This window comes from Dysidea avara, chromosome 8, assembly GCF_963678975.1.
Source record: "Dysidea avara chromosome 8, odDysAvar1.4, whole genome shotgun sequence".
NCBI lineage: Eukaryota > Metazoa > Porifera > Demospongiae > Dictyoceratida > Dysideidae > Dysidea > Dysidea avara.
Genome location: NC_089279.1, coordinates 22,746,975 through 22,761,591, shown reverse-complemented (window position 1 = coordinate 22,761,591; position 14,617 = coordinate 22,746,975). Strand labels below are relative to the sequence as shown.

At 36.5% G+C, this 14,617-nt stretch overlaps 1 protein-coding gene across 3 annotated transcripts in view; it reads left to right on the top strand.

Annotated features, from left to right (window-relative positions):
* Positions 1–14,617, top strand: part of LOC136263145 (scavenger receptor cysteine-rich domain-containing group B protein-like) — a 49,190-nt gene that overhangs the window by 1,171 nt on the left and 33,402 nt on the right. The window contains exons 1-2 of one of the 3 annotated variants that reach the window (XM_066057646.1): positions 1,140–1,188; positions 8,061–8,387. In XM_066057646.1, the coding sequence (XP_065913718.1) occupies positions 1,155–1,188; positions 8,061–8,387 (361 nt within the window). In that variant the 5' untranslated portion in view covers positions 1,140–1,154. Of the gene's footprint in view, positions 1–1,139; positions 1,189–8,057; positions 8,388–14,617 lie in introns of those variants that run through there. The other 2 variants (XM_066057645.1, XM_066057642.1) reach the window with 2 other exon arrangements.

The window sequence follows — 14,617 nt, the reverse complement described above, 5'->3', positions numbered from 1 at the left end:
GAATTAGCCTTAGACTGGTCTAGCAAGGTACCAACTTTAAAAGGTGCTGGATGGCTACACTAAGCCACCAGTGGCACAAAAATCCTTGATGAGGTAAGAAAAATGGCGATGCAGGTGGGGATGATAAACTAATAATTAAGTTTATGTGGCCTAAGGGTGATTTAGTAATGTGAGTTGTTGCATAGTCATTACTTATGCCTACACTGTTAAAGTTGGGTGCTCTCAAACACCCATGTTGCTGTGTTACCTAAACACCCACACCTGCTTTGGGTGGTAGGAACACCCTTGGGTGTTTGCACTGCACTAATTCAATTTTGAACACTTCTTGGTGTTTTTCAACACTCTTTGGTGTTTATGTACACCTGGTAAGTCCTGGTTTAGTTAATAAAATTATCACAATTCCGTCACAAATTAAGTTTGTAAGTGAATAGGAACATACAGGCTAGCATTTACAAACAAAAATATCTTCCAGCTAGCATTGCACGTACATTAAATCATAAACAATGAAGAAGGCAAAACAATTGAAGAAATATAGCATGTGACTCTACTACTGATGTATCTCATACACATGCATATGATGTACATGCAATAGATTTGTGTAGGTGCTAATTACAGTGAGATGACAGTGTGATGGCATTATCATGTACCTGTACATATACACTATATTATTTCTTGTGACAACCATGCAGTAATTCACTTCAGAGCCTTTTAAAATGAAATCCACAATTAAAAGTCATGCTTATTGGTTATATTATAAATACAAACTGAAAACCACAAGAGGTAGGAAGAGTTGATGATACTGAATGTATGTATTACTATCACATATCCATGTTTCTTGTATGCCCTTTGTGTCAATGATATGATGTTTGAAATTGTTTGGTGAAAATGTGATTGGCTGTATGACAAAGAAAACACCCCATTTCCATTTTCTTTTAAAATATCTTCTACACCCCATGGGTGTAATTGAAGTACCCTATAGGTGTAACAAAACACCCTTAGAGGAGCTTGGTATAAATGGCAGCTATAATAGCACCCCAAAAGGTGTTTTATAAACACCTTTTTTTTAAACAGTGTAGCAGTTTGGTACTTTCTTTACGCCTCTACATTGCTGCAATCCCGGCTTCCAGACTTGTGATGTCCTGAAGAAGACCTGAATGTTCAACCTGGGAGTGAACCAGTATATAATAGGTTAGCTCCCTAATAGCTTTGTGAAGTTGTCTTGAAGTTCCTTTTCCTAAAGTGTGATTTGCAGTTGAAATGACTGCAGACACATATCAGCACCATTTGCTTTGTCTGTTTCAGCTCCACTGACTAGATGTTAGGTGATCTGCAGTTCAAATCTTGGGGTTGGAGGGATTTTTTCCTTACTTTGGCCCCTTTTCTGTTACACTTTATTAGCTATAAGTCATTGCAGTCTAAGTCCTTGTAATTAGGTTAGGTAATCCTAAGGCTGCAGCACATGTTGCTGTCAGACCTTCAGTGCCGGCTATTGTAAAGTGACTGGACATAGAAAGTGCAAATAAGTCTTGTGTATGTAGCTAGGAGAACATATCCTAATCACATGCTTTACTGCAGCTGCTACACTGTAAAAATTTAGTAGTGAATTGCTCTGCCACAATACTCACTACTTTTAAGTAGTGCATGATGTTCACTACTTTTGGTAGTGAACGTCACTACTTTTTGTAGTGAACGTCACTACTTTTTGCAGTGAACGTCACTACTTGGTGGTCAATGTAGTGACGTTCACTACAAAATTAGTAGTGAACGTCACTACACAAAAATAGAGAGTATTGTGGCAGACATTAGTAGTGACGTTCACTACATTTAGTAGTGTCGTTCACTAGTTTGTTTTTACTGTGTAGCTATGAGGTTTAGTACATGCAGCATAGATACAGGCATTGGTGCATTTGTGGTCAATACTTTTGGTATAGCAGCTGCCTGGAGGGTGATGTGCAGGATCACCAATTTAAACTCTGTTGTGAGGGTCATTTTGAGATTTCAGGGTCACCACTCAGGCAAAGATGACTCCCCCTTAGCAAGACTACTTCTAGCTACTGTCACAGTAGTAAATTATGAGTACAACTTATATCAGTGACCGGGAAAATTTATATGTGGGATTTAATCAAACATGGATATATGGTACTATTGTTTGTGTTATGCTTCAAATGAGTTGAAGCATAGTTCAAATAATCATTCCTACTTTGCGCATACATGTACGTATATCCTTAATCAATTATAATCTCTCTATTTTGTCTGTACATACTTTCTTGCAGACACTGATATGTCCTGTACTGTACAGACATTGATTACATCAGTGACATAGATTTTAGTGTTCAAATTGTTATTTGAAGCTGTCAAATTCTTTATTAAGCTCCATCTATGTTATGAACTAGAACAAATCTCTATCCAAGCATAAGCTTATCTATGTACATAGCACAGGCTTCCTGAGTGAGTCTGTGTTGTAAGGTCTAATTAAATTTAGTGGTTTTGTCCCCAAAAGCATGATGAAATTTCAACTACATATTATGTGAAACCCTTAAAATAATTTTTATCTAGAAACCAAATAAATGGTCTGGTATGAGTCAGCAACAATTACCATCTGTTTGCTGTTACTGTAATATTAAATTAATAACAGAAAATCAAGTCTCATGGTAGTGAGTCACACAGCCAAGAAAGTAAAACTGCATGCCTCAAATCACTACTGTCAACTATTTGTAGCAACAAGTAAACAAAAAAAATTGGCATTTTCAACTAGAATATATATGGGGACCATAGTACATCAATAAAAAGTACTGAAACAAGCTGGAGTAGTGCACAATATTAAATCACAGTAAAACAATAAGAAGTGTTATATCTCTACTGTGCTCACAATGCCATAACAGAAATGCCCAGTAAGGATATAACACTTCTTATTGTTTTACTGTGATTTAATATCATGCACTACTACAGCTTGTTTCAGCATTTTATATTGATGTGCTTTGGTCCCTGAAAGTTTCGATTTTTTTGTGTACATGTTTATTAGTTTTGCAAAAAATATTATGACTGGTGAGCCCACGCATACCGCATCAAAAGTAAGAAATGGTACTGCATGCCCAGCTGTCAATTATCGTCTGAAAAGTGAAGTAGCCATTATGCTCCTGTTACACAGCATTACGAATCAAAAACTGTGCGAAAATGACCTCTGCAATCAAAGTAGTCACTATTAAAAATGTGGAAGATTTCTGTTATGAAGGGAAGCCCGAGGGGTCCGCAACTCTCTTAAAATCTCATACAGCTCTCAATGAAATCTTGTTGAAATCTCTGATTTTGGAATCTGAAATCTCTGAAAATTGTTGTAAAGTTTCATATATTTCCTGATATTTGCAGTATCATGTATACTACGTCCAGCATCCTCACAAGAAGTCCACAACTCCCATGAAATTTGTAGCAATGAAAATCTAACTCGAGAAAGGATTCCATGCATTTCCATATACTATGTATCACATGATGCTACTATTCTGAATATCTAAGATTTTAAATGCTCTGAAACTTGCCATAAATTGCTTGAAATCTTGGCAAATTACAAAGATTTGAAATCTTGTACAGGATTTTTCAGATTTGCAAACCCCCAGGAAGCCATCTTGTGCTACCACCAAATCAACACCTTTCGCTGTCAACAAAAATGAATGGGACACAAAGGAGGACACTGGTACGCCCATTGTATGTACTGCAGTATGCCAAAAGGCATGTGTCCAGCTGAAGTGACATTGAACAGTGCAAAAATCAAGCCCATAGCCTTAGCCATTACCTATTTATTCTTGTCTAAAGACATCAGTCAGTTACTCAGTCAGTCACTAGAAAATTCTATTTAATATTTAAAATAAAAATTCATAGCAACTTGTTGAAAGTGTTTTGGGTCAAAGGCTTGTTTGGGCTTAGTTCTACCTAACCACTACTGCTTCATTGTTGTCAGGGAAAACTGAGGCTGTTTTTTTGGGTGATGTTTTTAATGGGCCACGCCCAAACTTTTGTGGTCTCTATTACAGTACAATTGTACTGTATGATGTTTTGCAATCCTCACTAAAATTTATGTGTGATGTTTGCCATTTTCAAAACCTCAGCTCATGGATGTATGACAAGCTTTTAACTCAACATCAGAGAAGAACAATTTTGTGTTCATGCTAAGGTACCCATTTGTATAATACGAGGCAAATCAGTGCCCAAGGAAATCAAGTGATTCCTTGCTGTTGCACAGCTATGATATTAGCCATGATTTTTCATCCCAGGACCAAAGATTAGGGCTATGAAATCATAATTATGAATACCGAGGGGTAGGTAACGACCTGAAATTTTGTAGATCATCCCTGAAATTATTTCTGAAAGATGAAATATTGCCTGAAATTTGTGCAGTTTGAAAGATGAAATTTGACGATTGAAAAGATGTAATGAAAATATACGGAAGTTTTTGGAGTCTATACTTTACGGATTACTAATTTTAGAATTACTGAATTTTACAGAGATATTTGAACTGATATTTGTCTTGAAAGATGAAATATGGGCAGTCATCTTTGAAATTTTGTAGACGATTTTAGCTTGTTACCTACCCCTTGATGATTACTATTAACATTATTAATGACTACAATTGTTACTGTTGCACAATGGAATATAAGAGGTACTTGGCATCTTGATACTGAGATCCTATAGATATTTGAATCCTACCCCAAACAATAACTTAAATGAACTACCTGGACACAATTGATATCATTGCATGAGTACATTGTAAAAGTTTCAAGAACTGAATATCACAATTGTGTAGATGAAGATTTTGAGTTTGGATACTTTATGTCATTAAGAAGTTGGTGTTAAAGAGGCAGCTGTTGTGTGTATATACCAGGTTTAGTACTGTTAAATATGTATGAATTTTCTTCAGAGTGGAAAAGATATTCTAATACAGTCAGTAGTCAACCACTACACAAGAATATGCTATTGAAGTCACTACATAATTTCTCTGCAACAGCAGTACACTATGAAAATAGTCTATAGAGCTTATAAATCTGGTGCATTCCTCTATACTTCTAATAATGACATCTGTGTCTGTAGCTCTTCTGTGTACAGTATTTTTGTTGCCAATGTTGTGCCCCTCCCCTTTCACCCACTTTTGCCTTGCTCCACAAACTATGATTCAAAAGCTACAACTTTGGAACTTCACTGCGAGTGAGACTTGGAAAGTGTCCAATGATGAAGTTGGAAATGAGTCCTGCAGCACAACTATGTAATTCATTGGTGCTATACATTAGGCTTCAAAATTTCATGGCATTATATTGTATTCCTGTGCTAACCTGTTTGCATAGTTATGTTGCTGACTAGACACATATCACCATACAAAGTTAAGTTCTTTGCATGTGGAACAGGTGCATGTTTAGGGGATTTTTTGTAGTGCTAGAGATCCCTCCTCTAAAATTTTACCTTGTAGCTAGCTAGGCTTGCAGCAGAAACACCAGACTACCTTAGCTTGACAGCACAAATATCGGGGCAGTACAGCTATGGATCTTACATTGATTCCTCAAAAGTGGATTAAGGGAGAACAAGGGTACAAACATCAAGATATTATATACTCTGATAGAACAACCAATACTGCTCTAATATATAGAACATCATAGGCATTGTTGGTTATTTTTAGATGAAGGGTGCACACAGAAGTTTAGCAGCTTTCTGAGATCAATTCTTAGGGAAATTTTACACACTGACTGTTCTATTAGTACATTTCAACCCTTTTGTTGTAAGTCAGAAAATCAATAGGTGACTCTTGCTACATCCATGGAACATTCATAATGGAATGCATTAATTTTAAAATGGTAGCTTATTATAAATATAAATACGTAAGTATGTAATAAAGAATGATTTAGTAGCTAAAGTTTGCAACTGCTGGGGTGGGCTGTGCCCCAGACCCCTTACTACCAAATCTGGAAACAACCTTCTAGATCCTTCTTCTTCTTTTTGCTGTAAATTATAATTGTGATGATTATAAGTATGATTACCATTATAACCACTGTAACTGGCTCACATGGTACACAAGATTTCTGAACTTTCTGAAAACTTGAAACATTATTGCTGGCTTGTTGTTACAATTTTAAGATTTTTCCAGCTGGCTGCCAACATGGCACACGAATGCAGCAACAGAATCTTACTATGATACAATATATTATATACTAAATGCATTTAAAAATCCCCATCCAAAGACAACTTACAGTAGTTGTAGAATCCATGAAAGTAAAATAAACTGGCAAAAGAAAGAATTGATATCTGGAGTAGCCAAAAATGCATGTTATAGTAGTACAACTATAAAAGTTTTAATATTGGACCTTTACCATTAACTTGTGTTCTGTGTTTAGTCTTGATGCATTGCTAGTTAATTCTTTTAAACTCTAACCTGGCTGTCTTTCCTTTCTCTACATTAACTATTGAGACAGGTGGCTAAGCTATAGTACTAACAATTAGAGCTAAAAAGAATAATCAGGAATACATGCAGTGAGACTGAGTGTAGAGCAAGTCAATGATAAAGGTCCAATGTTAAAACTTGTGTTATTGTAGTTGTATTAATATTCATTTTGTTCTTGGTTGCTCCAGATATCAGCTTTCAGTTACCAGTTACTTTTCCTTTCATGGATGTACCCTTGTTTTACAGCCAAGCTATTTTGCATGGAGGATTATAATACCACCATTGAGTAACTACACTACCAGATTACAGATTACCGTATAGCGGGTTATTTTCGAAACAGAAAATTTCGCACAAGAAGCAAAATCTGAATTTCGAAGGATTTTAATTTCGAAGGGTGTACATTTCGAAGTCCGGGTGGATTTCAAATAAACGGAAATTGATATCACAAAATAATTATGAAGATGCGTGAATGTTTGCCAAAAACTGACTTACTGATGGAATAATTCCCATCCCCGTACACTGGAGAGAAGACTGAGAGAGTTTCGAGTGGAGTAAATTCACTGGCTCGCATGCTTGATCGTAGCTAGCATGGATTCTAGAGCAGACGGCATCTGAATTCCCATTCTGGATCACCTGTTTTTCTGGCTATTGGCACAGAAATGATACAGTTTACCCATTATCCATCAGTAATACTGAGCTAAAACTCGAGGAATACACAATCGAATCACCGAAAGTTGGATCGTTGCTTTCACTTGTGGGAATTTATTTTCGAAGAACAACCGGACGTTGGAATTTATTTTCGAAGAGAAGGGCCTCTTCGAAATATCCGAAAATAAAAACCTTTCGAAAATTACCAGCTATACGGTATATGCTTCATTCAGATTTCCTCAAACTACACAAGGATGGTTTAAAAGCTGTCTTTCTGTGTACTCAAATGATGATTTCTGGCTTTGGTAAATAATTGGCTTGATGGAAAGCAGTGCTTGCTCAAGACTTGATGCATCGATGATCTTATGCAATTAGCTAAATGTCTCCAGTGTTGATTGTGCTGTAATTTAACTATTAAACACCTCATACTTCATCTCTAGCCCTAAATTGTCATCCTGTACATTTTGAACCTTCCACTTTGCCACCCTCCACTCCAGTATGACTTTAAATGTGATACTACTTAGTAACTACTATATAAACTTCTCAAAATTTTATCTAAATTGGCAGGAACTCAATAGATATGTACATATATAATATGTGACCGGATTTGCCAAAAGGGGTCTTCCACACACATCCAATTTACCAACTTTGACGACTCATAACTACAGATTGGAAAATGATATTGACTTAAAATTTGGTCAGTAGTGAGCGCCAACATAGCTTAGTAGATGGAGACAGTTTCACATTAATCCATTACTTGAGCACATAGTTATGGTCTTCTGAATTCATAGAATTGGATGTGTGTGGAAGATCCCTTTTCGCAAATCTGGTCACATATAAAAGTGTAGGAGTGTGCAGAAATGCAATAAAATAGTATTTGGCAAAAAATTGTGTGCATACTCACTTTCCAATGGCTTGAAGTTGTGTGTCTCAAATGGTATATGTATGCTGTAATTGTGTAATACTAGTACTGTATTGTTTCATTTTGCAGTAGAAACCTGCACAGAGGGTGATATTCGTCTTGTTGGTAGTGTACGTACAAATGATCATGAAGGTCGTGTGGAATTGTGCCATAATAATGTATGGGGAACTGTGTGTGACGACCACTGGGATAGTAATGAGGGAAGAGTTGTTTGTCGTCAACTGGGATTGACATTTGTTGATGTTGTCTATTCTGCTTATTTTGGACGAGGAACAGGGTGGATCTTGTTGGATGATCTATTTTGTTCTGGATCAGAAACTAGACTAATTGATTGTCGCCATGGTGGATTCGGTGTACATGGCTGTGGACACCATGAAGATGCAGGTGTGATTTGTGAAGGTAAGCAGATTAATGAGTAAATTTTCCAGTGAGTTACTTTTGTGGTACTTCAACAAATTCTTGCTCTATCCCGTTCAATGCATTTGTTTCCTTTCATTATTTACAGCAAGACTTCAATTATTTAAATCTCAATTAACAGAACCCTCAATTATGTAAACAATACCATATGGAAAGTTAATTTGAAGCAGAAGGTTTTGCATGAGTGGTAGAATCTAAATTTTGAGGGATTTAAATTTTGAAGAATCCATCCAGTTGGATTTTGAATAAATGGAATTTATCAGAAATGTTGGGAATACATGAATGCTGATTTAATATCATGGTAATCCCAGCCATGCCAAGTCATAAGACTGTCAATGTGCAAGTCACTAAAGGCTAGTTAAACTAGAGTAAGGATGAAAAATTAAGACTGTGGAAATGAGCAGTGTATGCATGTATGTAGCTATTGTATCTCAGTTTGTAATGAGTTGCAAACAATCAAGTTTTGATCCACTCAGCCAGTGGCAAATATTGTACAGTCATTGTGTGTGTCAACCTTAGAGCTGTACCGATGTGCGGTTTAAAGCATTCCCGATAATCGATATGTGTGTTTTTCAGAAAGCTGATATGTAATGGCCGATCTGATATTGAGAAAAGTATCAAAGATTTATTTCATTAATTATAAGTAACTCGACAATGTTGACAATACCGTTAAACATGTGAAATATCATCACTTAAAACCAAATAGTCAAGTACAAGTAAGTGATTAGTACAAATACATAACAAGTCAAAGTTTGCTAAACCTGATAACAGTTACCAACAGTGGGAAAGTTGTACTTTATCAACAGTAAATCTTCCACAAACTCTGGCTTTAGGCAACTTCGTTTGTCATTATAAATGGCACCTGCTCCTGAAAACAATCATTCTGAGGGGACACTTGTGGGTGGAACACTGAGATATCTTCTGGCTAATTGAGAAAGTACAGGATAACGCACATTGTTAAGTTTCCACCACTTGTATGGATATCCCTTCTTTAAATCAATCAATGGTTCAAAAAGATATTTATCAATTTTAGTAAGTGCACTTGTATCTACTGAAGCATTTGACTCTGTGAGTATGTCATTTAGACAACCCCATATCTTGCTTTCATTATCAGTAGTAGGTCTTTTTGGAGCTGGCTCTTGCACATCACTTTCACAAGTTTGGAATTTGTAAACATCTTCAAGTAGGTCCTTAGCACTTTCACGAGAATTTGTTGAACTAAAAAATTTGTCTTTATATCGAGGATCTAACATAGTGGATAATACCAGAAAATCTGTCTCTTCAATGTCATAAAACCTCTTCTGTAATGACTCTAGCATTGCAGACTTCATGGAATGTACACCTCTGTCTTCCCCAGATTGTTCAAGTGTTTTTCTTAATACCCTAACCATAGGGATAATGACAGATATAAATGCCTTGTCTTCTGAAATGGTTCGGGTAATTTCTTCTACTGGTGATAAAATATCTATAACCTTGTTGGCTATATCTAACTGGGTTGATGTAAGAACAGGGATAGAACCATCTGATCCATAAGCAGCAAGTGACATTTTTGCTCAACTACAGATTGTAGCATGTAGAGGGAAGAGTTCCATCTTGTTGGCTCATCTTGTTTGAGATTATGTTCTGGAATGTCAAGTTGCTGCTGGATTTTCTTTAACTTATCATAAGCTACAGTAGACCTCCTGAAGTGTCCTACTATGCTTCTACAGACAGCTAATAAATCAGACACAACACGTTGAGACAACACCCCATCATTTACGACCAATTGCAAACTATGTGCGAAACAGCCATAACTACACAAATTTGCATCTCTCATCGCCCTCCCCATGTTAGATGCATTGTCACGGAGTACAATATGTACATTTTCTTTGTTAATCCCCCAGGTCAAAAGTATCTGACAAAATTTTTCACATATGTAATTTCCAGTGTGTGATTCCTCCAGTAAAGTAACATGTAATACAGCTGACATCCTTTCAAAACCATCAGACATCCAGTGAGCTGTCATACTTAGTAGACACCTGTGAGCAGTATTGGTGCTCAAAATATCTGTGGTAAAGCTGTAATGTTTAACATTTGGACTATGCAAAATTTTGTCTACCTCAACTTTAACCCCTTTGATTATCTTAAGAAATACTTTCTCAGTGAAATATTTCCTGCTTGGAATCTTGTACCGAGGCTCAAGGCTTTTGACAAAACTAATAAACCCTGGATCCTCAACAATGTATATTGGTTGACTATCTATTGCTATCATTTCTCCCAGTTTTTTATGAATTGCACGAGCTCTAAAATCATTTATATCCCATGGTGACTGATCATCTTTTCTTTAGAGTGTTAGCTGGTGTAATCCAGACATGGATTTTCCCTGAGATTTTTTCTTTTTTATGTCTGCTCTTTCCGTCTCCTTCTCTTGTTTCAATTTTAAAAACTTGCTATACTCTTTAGAATGCTTAGACTTTAGGTGTTGTACCAAATTACTAGTGTTGAAGCTCTTCGTGTTGTCTCCACCACGAGCAACAAGATCTTCACACTTGTTGCACTCAGCAAACTTGGTGTCTTCCTCAACGGAGAAAAATTTCCATACAGGTGAGTGCCATGCTGGTTGGAGCTTTCTCAAAGTTCTTTTACTATGTGAATGTGGAGTTACTGAAGCAGTTGAAGACAAAGTTGAAGTATTCATGAAAAGAAAATCGTTCGACACGGAAGGAGAATCATAGCATGAATTCGGTGACGACGGAGGCGATTCATCACACGATGGTGGCGACTGTGAATCATTTAACAACAGTACCGGTGAAACTGGCGAGTTACACGGAGTTGAAGTCATAACTTTCTACAATGTGGCCATCAATAAATTAATGCACATTAGATAGAGAAAAATCGGTAAGTACATCGGTTATCATTTTTGCCATACTGATTACCAATATGGCTATATTTTCCCATATCGGCAACCGATATAATGGCCGATCCGATTATCGGTACAGCTCTAGGCTCAACCTCACACAAAAATTTCAACAAAAGTAAACTCAACAGATTTTGTGCCCTTATTATGTCCTCAATGACAGAAAAAAGTCCTAAGGAATCCTTGTGGGGAACAGTGGAAAAATCACTGCACTTTTATCTCCATAACAGTTTGATGGTTTTACGATGTTTATAGTCATATCTCAGTTAGGATACAGTTGCACCAGCCTTTCCTTTTGACCACCTCTGATGTGTCATATCTTTTGAGTTCATATTTTCATAGCTATCAAATACAACTATGGCATCCTTGTACTTTCTTGTTACATATTCTGTGTACTGGTGGCAGATGTCTCCATATGTAGAACCATGAGACTGTGGGATGCATTGTAAAAGTGCTTCATCATCCAGGACATACTGAATGCTGTCAAGCCAGACTTAGTGTAGGAGAAGCTGCCATATAAAGAAACGTGTCTCGGAAAACCTGCAAATGTAATTCCCAGTTTCCTGTGCACTTTGCTCTGATGAATTTGTGTAAAATGTTATTACAGAAGCTAAAGCTGCAAAACATGCACAAAGAGTAGAAAATCAGGATTATGTGTTTACTATTATTACTGCTTTACAGTGACCAGCACTGAAGGTCTGACAGAAATTTTGCTGCAGCCATTGAGTTACTACAGGATTGATTTGACAACTTTGACATTACTACTTAGCATGGTTAATAATGTGAAACAGAAATTATTATAATTTCTGTTTGCTTTGTCCCAAGATGACAATTTTAGCTCCCAAAATTCATCTTTTCAAGATCATTTTAATGCTATGAATATGTGACTGAATCTGGGAAAACTGGTCTTAATACCCATGTCAGCAGATTTGATTTTTCACCAAGAACACAAAACAACATGAATATAACATACAATTAGGTGAGGCTATTATGCTCCAAAAATTGAGCATTATGCTTTTGAGCAATGCTCAAAAAATCACCTATTATGCTTTTGAGAATTTCCCATTATTCCCAAAATCATGCCACCATAATTGGCTAATAATGCCAGTTTATTGCTGTATCAGGCCATTTTCATTGATGTTTAAGCTTCCAATAGTCTTGAATTCTTTATCTGGTTGCTGTATTAGAGTACTTCGTTTCAATGTGACTGCTTTATTAGAGTAAATAATGACTGTTCTATTAGAGTTTCTGACTGCTCTATTAGAGTATCTCGATCTTTTTAACGGAATTGTGCAATCTGCAGATTTTCCTACTGTTAAAGCTTTATAATCACCTCAAAATGCTAGCATAATTCCTGATTCCCACACATACCTATTATGCCCGAAATTGTTCCGTCATAATCGCCGCATCCCTACACACAATCAAAATCAGCTGGTCTGCTTTTGCTGACTGCTTTTCCCTAGCCCAGTGGCAATCCATATGTGTGGTGTTGGGCCTTAGTGGAGCTCTGATTAACCTGGGAATGGCTGTATGTGGATGTACAGCTCTGTGGTGTTCCTCTTCATTTTTTAAACAGCCTCTTGCTCTATTTCAGGCCCCTGCCATGCACCCACCCCTTTTGGAGCTTGTCTGATACAGTCAACCTCGGTTTTAAAACTATCTAAAATGGCTAGTCCAGCAGATGATGTGGAAGGTAAGGAATTTGTGTAAAACATGTGAAAATTAACTTCAACCATTGGCGAGCTATGACACACTAAATACTTTAAACCAACATTTCTCGATAGGTGATAAGATCGGTTTTCCCAGACTGGGTCACATATTAAATTTTGATATACGTATGTAAGTAGTGAGATATGACTATAAACACTATAAAAACATCAAATGTTTAGGAGTGAAAAGTGGACTGTTATTTTCACACTGTTCCCCTGTGAAGATTCCTTAGGACTTTTTCTGTCATTGAGGACATAATAAGGAATCAATATCTGTTGAGTTTGCTGTTGTTGCAATTTGTGAGGTTGACCCAATATATTCTTGGTAAAATATCTAGTAGATTTAGTGAAAACAAGGTGTATTAATCATGCAACTTTATTTCAAGGAGTGACAAGTCTAGGAATCTTTTTTGAAAGAAAGAACGCTTTGAAAATTAAACCATGCAGTTGCAGAGACTGTTCTATTAGAGTATATTTTGTCAACAAGTATAGCAGTTGAACCAGAAAATTTTGCACACAAGGTAAAGTTTGAATTTTGAAGGTTTTAAATTTTGAAGAGTCATATTTCAAAAACTAATGGATTTTGGAAATTTGTGTCAGGGAAGATATTTATGTTTACCAAATACTGGAATGTTCCTCACACCCTATACACAAGATAGAAGACTTGGGGAGTTTTGAGTAGAATAAATTCGCACAAGCTGTGAAAAAAGGTGCAGTCTAAAAAAGCCTGGGAACAGTAGATCTTTGGAATATAATTAATTTCGAAGAGATGAACCTTTTTGAAAATATTCAAAAATACATTAGATACCCTTTAAAAATTACTTGCTATATATACAGTAGAATAAATTACTGCTCGTATCATTAAACTGAGCTGTTGCTACATATGTATATAGTCAAACTACAATTAGCTTCTCTTATCATGGAACTGTTCATGTACCAGTATTTGAATAATGGAGGTATGTGTATCAAGACTCACAGTAGTGAGTCACGTGGCCAAGAAACTACAAAGCGCACGCCCAATTAAAAGACCCGCGGCCACTACTGTGAGTCATTTATGTGTAGGGTCGGTTTTGCAATATTATTCCTGGATTATGCAACATCTCTCAATAGATTTGTATTGCATTACGTGATAAAAAAATCTTTAGGAGTCGTCATCATCATCATTACAGTTTTCTTGCGACCTCACTATAATAAAAAAGTAGCCATCGCTAAATAAAAAAATAGGTGTATTTCACTTTTTTTCTCTACCTTATGTTACACCTACTGTCACGTTATACCAGTCAACATAGCCGTGTTTGTACAGTCCAGCTAGTACTGACATTATCCAATTCTGGTTTGCCTATACGTGTATTTTCTTCAATCAAACCTCTAATCCCTACAACAACTTTTAAAGACATGACGTGGACACAAACTCTAATGCCTGATAAAAAAGTTGTGACAGCGTGCAGAACCGTAAGTTCCCTAGGGATGTCATTTTAAGCAGAAATCTTTTAAATTCCATTTAGTGCCACACCCCATGCGAGCATTTATAAATCACCAGATGTCTTATAAACAAGGTGTGAAGAACAAAGTCACTAGTGAGGGTGCTTTAAGCATACTCTTCAATT